This window comes from Gekko japonicus, unplaced genomic scaffold (assembly GCF_001447785.1).
Source record: "Gekko japonicus isolate JY-2015 unplaced genomic scaffold, Gekko_japonicus_V1.1 scaffold4074, whole genome shotgun sequence".
Classification (NCBI taxonomy): Eukaryota; Metazoa; Chordata; class Lepidosauria; order Squamata; family Gekkonidae; genus Gekko; species Gekko japonicus.
The window spans coordinates 63,032-72,323 of record NW_015163210.1 but is presented as its reverse complement, the minus strand read 5'-3'; the positions used below and the strand labels follow the sequence as shown (position 1 = coordinate 72,323).

Genomic DNA, 9,292 nt, shown 5'->3' with positions numbered 1-9,292 from the left:
GGGGCTAAGAGAGCTCTTGACAGAAACTGCTCTTTTTCAAGAACAGCTCTTATCAGAACTACGGCTTGCCCAAGGTCATCCAGCCAGGTGCAAGTGGAGGAGTGGGGGAATCAAACCCGGTTCTCCCAGATTAGAGTCCGCGCACTTAACCACTACACCAAACTGGCTCTCAGATTTTGCTCCCAGATCTGCCCCCCCCTTCAATGACTTACTTTCTTATGGAACTCCGTCGTGACTTCCATGAGTTTTTTCTCCTGATCTGTGAACTGCAGGGTTTGAGGGGGGGAAAGTCAAGAAGTTACAAGGCACAGGAAAAGTGGAATGGGGTGGCGGTGGGGAGAGATGGGGCGTGGGGGGGGGGATTTGCAAACGATTCTTTACCATGTCCGTCACCCGGCTTCTCTCCAAGTTGATGTCCAGTTTGTTATCAGCTCGTATTCTGTTCGTTTCATTCTTAAGAAAAGGATTAAATAATAATAAAGGATTGAATGTACACACGGACACACATGACCAGGGCCAGCTCGAGGTGTTTCTGCGCCCTAGGTGAGGCTGCCTTATGGCACAGATGCCAACCTCCTGGTGGGGCCTGGAGACATGGAGACCTCTGGAGCCAGCCACCCTTTTGCTGCCGCCACCACCGCCTCCTCCCCCCGCCGCCGCCACCACCAAAGGGGGGGAGGAGGGGGGAGGCACAGCTTGGCGCCCCATCCAGGGCCCAGCACTCTAGGCAAATGCCTAGTTTGCCTAGTGGGTGAGCCGGCCCTGCACATGACCACGAAACAGCCTCCTGTCTGAACACTGGTCCGCTTCCCACAGTCCACCCTGGCTGTCAGCAGATCTCCAGGATTGCAGGCAAGGGAAATTATTTCAAAACACCCATCACTTGAGATCAGTTAAATAGAAGCGCTGTGGGTGAACTCGGAACCTTCTGCAGGAGCAGGATTTCATGCTGAGGAGGAGATTTTAGAAAAGAGGAGGCATAATAGAAGTTTGTGAAATGATGCATGGGGTGGAGAGAGTTGACTAAGAGAAATTTCTCTCCCTCTCCCAAAATACTGGAACTCGAGGGCATCCAATGAAGCTGATGGGCAGTAGGATCAGGACGGACAAAAGGAAATACTACTTTACGCAGAGAGGGATTAAAACGTGGAAATCTTCTGCTTCCTTCTTTACCACTGTGTCTCTTTGCCTATCATGTTGGGAGATCATTTAGGTTACGGTTTGTTTCTTGCGTTGGAAACGTGGGTTCGAAACCACATCACAACCAACTGAGTTAGACCCAAAAAGTCATCAGGTGCAGGTTCACACGGGAGGGAGGAAGGGTGCCAGTCCGAGAATCTAAGGTCTGTTCACCCCACAAGCTACTGGTGGTTTCTTAGCTACGTCTGAATAGCGGCCAAACTGTCAGAAGGATTCTTGTCGACTCACCAGGAGCTGCTGTTTAACTTGATCCAACTCGATTTTCATTTTCTAGGTACCCAAAAAAGAGAGGGGAGGGAAATCGTGAGTCAGTTGAGGCCTTATTAAACAAGGAAGTCACACAATATGCAGGAACTGGGAAAAATCTCGGTTGATTTATATGTGTAGAAGGCGCTTTGTCACCACGGCAGGAGGCACTGTGAAAACCAACGCTAAAGGCGCTTTCACGCATGGTAAATAATGCACTTCCAATCCACTTTGGCGACTGTTTGCAAGTGGATTTTGCCAGTTCACACAGTAAAATCCAGTTGCAAAGTGCACTGAAAGTGGATTGAGAGCAGTGTTCCCTCTAAGCTGAGTTAGTGTGAGCTAGCTCACAGTTTTTTAGCTTCTGGCTCACACATTTTTGTCATAGCTCAGGAAGGATGTGGCTCCAGAGCAAACTAATTTATGCAGCAGCCAAATCACTCGCTCACAACTTGAATGCCAGGAGCTCACAGAGTAGAATTTTTGCTCACAAGACTCCACAGTTTAGAGGGATCATTGATTGAGAGTAGATTATTTAGTGTGTGGAAGTGTCCATATAAAACCAGACTAAAGACCTGAAGCTGCCTTATATTGAATCATACCTTTGGTCTATCAAGGTCACGATTTACTTTAACTAGCAGTGGCTCTCTGGAGTTTTCGAGTGGAGGGCTTTCACATCACTTGATCCTTTGAACTGGAGATGCCTGGGATTGAACCTGGGACCTTCTGCATGCTCTGCCACTGACTCACATTCCCTCCATGGAAGAGGCAGCACATACTAAACATCTCAGACTTCTAACTCCGTTATTAAAGGCAAAGAAGACAGCTCTTAGAAGATTGGGGGAGGGCCGTGGCTCCAGGGAAGAGCCTCTGCTTGGCATGCAGAAGGTCCCAGGTTCAATCCCCAACAACTCCAGTTAAGGGATCTGGCAGGAAGTGTGCTCTTTCCTTTATTAAACTGGGTAGATTCGGCTGCCACCAGGAATTTAAGGATTTCCAAACCTTCTTCTCTTTTCTTCTTTCTGGTAAAGTAACCCAGAGTCTAGGCTTTTCAGGGGTCTATGTGGTCCTGAGGAATGACTGAATTCAGTTCTGGGATAACGTAAACAAAAGATGATTTATTGAACTAAGAACAAAATATGAGGTTGGTTATTCTGTAACTGTTTAGGATAAAGAGACTTGTAAATAGGCTGTTCAAATGTATCACACAGACAGCCTTTTTTCCTTTACTTTTGTTTGTTTGACACTCAGTTCCAACATTAACAGGATTCGCTCTTTCCTTTAGAGTCAGCCACTCAGGCTAAGGACATATATACTCCCCTCTTTGAGATCTCACACAGAACTATAATAATCCTCACTGACTGAACACCAACTGAACAATTCCAACTGATTTCTAAATGTCTCTCATAACTGACACACTGACGCACCCACACAGATTTACTTCAAAACCCCTCCCACACTCTGTCATCCACCAGTCACAGCACATTTGTCTCTCTCAATCACTCTAGTCTACTAACCATGCACTCCAACCAAGCATTTAAAGGCACACACACTTTCATAAAACAAGGAATCATTACAGTCACATTTGGTAAGAAGCGTCCATTTTTGGCCTCACGCCACACGACAGAGCGAGACACGCAGGGCTCTTTTTGTAGCAGGAACTCCTTTGCATATTAAGCGACACACCCCTAATGTAGTCAATCCTCCAAGAACTTACAGAGCTCTTCCTACAGGGGCTACTGTAAGCTCTTGGAGGACTGGCCATATCAGGCTATATTAGGGGTATGTCGCCTAATATGCAAAGGAGTTCCTGCTACAAAAAGATCCCTGGAGACACGTGAACCTAACAGGGCTGCTCTTTTTCTTTAAACTGTGGCCGCTGGGGGGGTTGTGGGGGAGGGAATGCCAGTCCCAGGATCCAGATTGGGCCATTAAATACAGAGGGGGGTAAACTACCTCGTTATCTGCTCTCAGATTTGCAAATTCGCTCTTCTCGAGGATGACCATATCCTTCCGGATGGAGTCCAAATGAGCCATGATCTGCTGCAGGGTGATCTCCTGAGGAGGAAAAAAGAACCACGTTGGGGTCAGGAAACCATTTTTCTCCAGGCCAGTTTGGCCGGAGATCCTGGAAGTTTTGTGTTCTCTTCTGGGCGTGGAGCAGAGGTCACTGGGTGTGTGTGGGAGGTAGGTATTTGTGAACATCCTGCACTGTGCAGGGGGTCAGACTGGAGGACCCTGGAGGTCCCTTCCAACTCTATGATTCTAGGATTCTGTGTAAAGAGGCCGGATGGCCATCTGACAGCAAAATGCTGATTCTGTGAACTCAGGCAGATCCCGAGAAGGGAGGGCAGGAAGTGCTTAGTTCTCGTGGCCGCTTCTTACGCACCCAGGGAAATGCTGATCACCACATTGGGGTCAGGAAGCCATTTTTCTCCAGGCCGGTTTGGCCGGGGATCCTGGAGGGGTTTTGCCCTCTTCTGGGCGTGGAGCAGCGGTCACGGGGGGTGCGTGGAGGGGGGAGGTATTCTGGCTGGAAATATACCTGATGAGTGGAAAACACCCAGAATTTTCATTCCCTGCCCTAAAGGGCGGGATGACTTTTCAGGCACAAAATGAACAAACGTTCTTCCTGGAAGCCAGCGGCTCTCCGGGGTCTCAGGCAGAGGTCTCTCCCGTCACCTGCTGCCGATCCTTCTAATCAGGTCACTATGTCAAGGGCAAAGTGGCAGATACTTATGATGCACACACAAAAGGAAACATGGGGTCCCACTCTAGATTCACTTGCAAGTGGTTCCCGCTGTTAGCATATTTTGCAGAAAACAACATACTACCAACACATCCCAGCTATATAGAATGGCTACATCTCTGAGGATACGTTTTTAGGTCTGAGTAATCTTTTCTTCTCTCTTCTTCTTTTCAGTTGGATGATGCCATAAATTAATGATATAAGGTGATGATTCTGATAAGGATTTCCGATTGTACTAGTTGTGCTCACTATCAATGTTTTCGTTGCACACATTGTTGTAATTTTATTTATTTATTTATATTTGAATTTATATCCCGCCCTACCCCAAAGGCTTAGGGTAGGGCACCATGTGCCGAGGTTAAAACAGTAAACACATAATTTAAAAACAATAAATTACAGTAAAATACAATAACAAATTCACAACAGATTTAAACAAGATGGGGAGATCTTAACTTCCATAACTACTTCCAAAGATCTTATCACCCAAGCCGTGCCCAGGCGCCTCGCTCCCTCCCATGGGGGCCAGGCAATCATGATGTTAATATGCCAGAGCATAGGGGGCATAGGAGTTGTATCCGAACTCATGGCAATATTTGTTTACTAGGTTTAACTATCTGTATGGATTGGTATATATATGTAAGCTGAAATTCTGGTCACCACACCTTAAAAAGGATATTATAGCTTTGGAAAAAGTGCAGAAAAGGGCAACTCGAATGATAAAAGGGTTGGAATACTTTCCCTGTGAGGAAAGGTTAAGGCGCTTAGGGCTCTTTAGCTTGGAGAAACGACTGAGGGGTGACATGATCGAGGTTTATAAGATTATGCATGGGAAAGAGCAGGTAGAGAAAGAGGTACTTTTCTCCCTTTCTCACAATACAAGAACCCGTGGGCACTCCATGAAATTGCTGAGCGGTCGGGTTAGAACGGATAAAAGGAAGTACTTCTTCACCCAAAGAGTGATTAACACTTGGAATTCACTGCCACAGGAAGTGGTGGCGGCTACAAGCATGGACGGCTTAAAAAGGGAATTAGATAAGCATATGGAGCAGAGGTCCATCAGTGGCTATTAGCCACAAGGTATAGATAGGGACTCTGGGGCAAGTGATGCTCTGTCATCTTGGTACTTGGGGGGGGGGTTCAACAGTGGGAGGTTCTTCTGGAGTTCTGGCCCCACTGGTGGACCTCCTGACGGCACTGGTATTTCTGGCCACTGTGTGATACAGAGTGTTGGACTGGATGGGCCTTTGGCCTGATCCAACATTGGCATCTCTTATGTTCTTATGTTCTGTCTTTCAATAAACATTATAAAATTTTTAAAAAGAGAGAGAGAGACACCGAGGATTGAATCTGGGACCTTCTGAAAGCACAACAGATGCCTCGGAACCATCCTTCAAATCTGTGTTTGGGCAAGTCCTGGGAAGAAGTCAGGAGGACAGGGTGGGAGGTGATCTTCCAAGCAAAGAAGCGGGACTTCAAGGGTTGCCAGGTTCCCTTCAACACGCTGGAAGGGGGGTGGGGGACGCCCCGGGAGCAGGAAGCTTCACTCCCGACGTACTGACATCAACACGCTGGAAGGGGGGTGGGGGGATGTGCAGATCTGTCCTCTCAGAGGAGGGAGAGCTTGTACCTGAATAAACCTTGGTCTTAAAGGTGCCACTGGACTGTTTTGGGCCGGGGGTGGGTGGGCTCTGCAACTTACCTGGCTGCTTCTTGCTCTGACTGAGGGCTGCTGGGAGCAGGGGGTGGGGCTTGTTGCATGTGCTCACCCCCTGCGCTCTTTACTGCCGGAGCTCTGCTCCTGTGAGCTCCTGCAGGAAATGACCCCTGCCTACGTCACCTCTCTGCTGTTGGGCCGGAGATTTCCTCCCCCCGGCAGGAACGAGGCCACAAAGCCAAGGGATCCCCCAACTGGGGACTGACAACCCTCATGACTTCCCTGCCTTCCCATCCTGCAGCAGCCCGAAAAGCCCCCTGAGGTGTGGCTCCAAGAGGAAGCCTCCCCCAGGGCGAGGGGAGAGTCGGAGGGCTAGCGCGGGAGTGAGGAATCAGTGAACAGTGAATCAGTCCCTGGCAGAAAGAGTGGGATAAAAATGTAACAGACATAAGAGAGCATCATAGATTCAAGGACAGAGTGCCAGGCGAGGGACGAGAGCAGGGATGACCAGTTACCTGCTGGGCTTGAGTGACCATATCCTTGTAGACGGTATCTAAGCTGACGGTGGACAGGGCCATTAGCGCCGACACGATGGTTTGGGCCTGTTCTTTTGCAAAGCCTGGTGGGGGAGAGGAAGGCACAGCATTAAAAGCAGGAGACCGTACAAGAAAAGATTAAGCTACACCAGGGGGGCCCAACATGGCGCCCGTGGGCACCACGGCGCCCACCCACAGCTTTTGGGGTGCCTGCCAAGCGCTTTTAGGAAGCGGGTGGGGCATCTGACGGAATCAAGTACTTGCAAAATTCATAACAGGATACCAAACCTGCTGAAAAGTTATTATTCCTTGACTACATTAGGATCCTAGAATCACAGAATTGGAAGGGTCCATAGAGGTCACCCAGTCCAACCCCCTGCTCAATGCAGGATCAGCCTAGAGCATCTCTGCTTAAAGACTGCCAGCGAGGGGGAGCTCACCACCTCCCTAGGCAGCCCATTCCACTACTGCGCAACTCTGACTGCCAAAAAGTTTTCCCTAAGATCCAGCTAGTACCTTCCTGCCCTTAATTTAAACCCATTACTGCCCATTATAGTCATGCAAGCCAAAGCTGGAACTTCACACCGATTAAGGCTGTTTTCACACTGCATCTTTAGGTGTGATTAAATAAAAAAGTGAGAGACAGAGAGATGCTACACTTGGCAGGTATCTTTACACCTCGCAAGTCTTTACACCCAACACACCATGTAGGTATTCTGCTAGTAAACAAAAACCCAACATAAATCCTTCCTGACATTTTCTTCAAGACAAGCAAGGCTGAAATAGCTGTTCTGCCTGGAAACCAAGGAACAGGGAGGAAAACACAGACTATAAACCACAGCCTCTTATTCTCCCTCTTTAGATTAGGAGCGCGGGCTCTAATCTGGGAGAACCGGGTTTGATTCCCCACTCTTCCCCATGCAGCTGCTGGTGTGACCTCGGGTCAGTCACAAGTTCTCTCAGAGCTCTCTCAGCCCCACCTACCTCACGGGGTGTCTGTTGTGGGGAGGGGAAGGGAAAGGAGATTGTAAACCGCTCTGGGTAGTGAAGGGGGGGGTATAAATCCAATCTCTTCTTCTTCTTCTTAGTGGAAGATCCAAGTGACAGCAAAGATTCAGTTTCATTGATCAAGGGTCCCTCTGCCTTACCGTGAGCTTCCAGATCTCGCACCATGTTGTGGGTGTCAAACGTGAGCTTCCGTTGCTCCAGCGGGGTTATCTCGACTCTCCGGACGTCGTATGAATTCACGGGGGCCGTGGTCACAAAGCCTGAAACAGGAGAGATGGCAAGGAGTCTGATGATAGATATTAGCCATGTCCATCGAGAATAGAACCTCCCCGTTCGTACTTCTCATAAAGTACGCCAATCACATTTGTCAATTATAGGACGGGGTATAAACAGGAACAATATTCCAAAGAGCAATAATATTTCAGGGAGGCAGCACACAGAGATGGGAACTGGCAGCAACGCTGGCAAAGAAGAGAGCCTCCATGTGCAGGGGCAATATACCTCCAAGGCCAATACCTTGAAGCCAAGCTCCAGGGGACTATGCTCCAAAAATCCCCTATTCTCTGATATTTCTCCTTGGTTCAATCAGGGAACTCCAAGAGCTGCCGTTTGTTCTTCAGCGTCCTCCTTGGAGACGTCAGCCTCCAGGTGAGCCAAAAATGAGAGATCGTGGGAGGAAGTGGAAATCCAAAAACAGCCCCTGTCTTAAAAATAATGAAGAGTCAATAAAGATATGTTTGCAAAATCATTTACTGTAGTGATTCTGTCGAAAATTCTCTTCTGTTATTGCTCACACTCAACGAATGCAGCGCAATGTAACAAGGACCTTGGGTTCTGTTATTAGAACGTCGACATGGGATGTTTCCTTCAAGAGTCGATAAGTAGAAATGGATAAGAATTGTGATTGCGACACGCTCCGATAAAGCAATTATTGTGAAACGGATTGTTTACATTGCACAGCATTCGCTGTGTGTGAGCGATAATAGAAAGAGAATTTGTCTACAGAATTGCTACGGTAAATGATTTTGCAAACATATCTTTATTGACTCTTCGTTATTTTTATCACGGATTTTGTTTTTGGATTTCCAAAGCCTCCAGGTGAGGCCTGGGGATCTCCTGGAATCGCAGCTTCTCTCCAGACTACAGAGTGTCAGACCCCGGTCCAGTTACACTCAATAACTCGCTTTGGCAGTGATAAGTTTATTAGAGCCTATGTAAGATCCAAAAGTCACCATGTTAGAACTGAAGTCTTTTGGCAGGTAAAGGTAAAGGTTCCCTTGATCGAAAGCCAGTCGAATCCGACTCAAGGGTTGCGGTGCTCATCTCCGTTTCAAAGCCGAAGAGCCAGCACTGTCCGAAGACGTTTCCGTGGTCATGTGGCTGGCATGACTAAACACCAAGGCGCACGGAACGCTGTTACCTTCCTACTGAAGTGCTACCTATTTATCTACTTGCAATTTCTTGCTTTCGAACTGCTAGGTTGGCAGGAGCTGGAACTAGAGATGGGAGCTCACTCCATCATGCGGCACCCGGGTCTCGAACTACTGACCTTCCACAGCCTGCAGTTCAGCGTCTTAACCACTTGAGCCACCGCAGCTCCTTTTTGGCAGGTACAACCATATTATAGAAAGTCAAACGGACCCCATCCAATCCCCAAGCATACGTCACATCCACCCTTCACCTAATTGTCATGCCAACCAGGGGAGATATATGTCCTGGTCAGGGGTCATTTCCTGCAGGAGCGCACAGGAGTGGAGCTCCGGCAGTAAAGAGCCCAGGGGGCGGGCACATGCAACAAGCCCCGCCCCCTGCTCCCAGCAGCCCTCAGTCAGAGCAAGAAGCAGCCAGGTAAGCTGCAAAGCCCCCCCCCCAGCCCCCCCATTCCAAAACAGTCCAGTG

At 48.5% G+C, this 9,292-nt stretch overlaps 1 protein-coding gene across 1 annotated transcript in view; it reads right to left on the bottom strand.

The window, feature by feature from the left end:
• The window catches only part of CCDC90B (coiled-coil domain containing 90B), a 15,229-nt gene that overhangs the window by 2,796 nt on the left and 3,141 nt on the right, over nucleotides 1-9,292 (bottom strand). The window contains exons 2-7 of the mRNA XM_015407165.1: nucleotides 7,534-7,653; nucleotides 6,365-6,468; nucleotides 3,403-3,504; nucleotides 1,429-1,470; nucleotides 382-453; nucleotides 213-266 (exon numbers count right to left, since the gene is read on the bottom strand). Of these exons, the coding sequence (XP_015262651.1) occupies nucleotides 213-266; nucleotides 382-453; nucleotides 1,429-1,470; nucleotides 3,403-3,504; nucleotides 6,365-6,468; nucleotides 7,534-7,653 (494 nt within the window). The remainder of the gene's footprint in view (nucleotides 1-212; nucleotides 267-381; nucleotides 454-1,428; nucleotides 1,471-3,402; nucleotides 3,505-6,364; nucleotides 6,469-7,533; nucleotides 7,654-9,292) is intronic.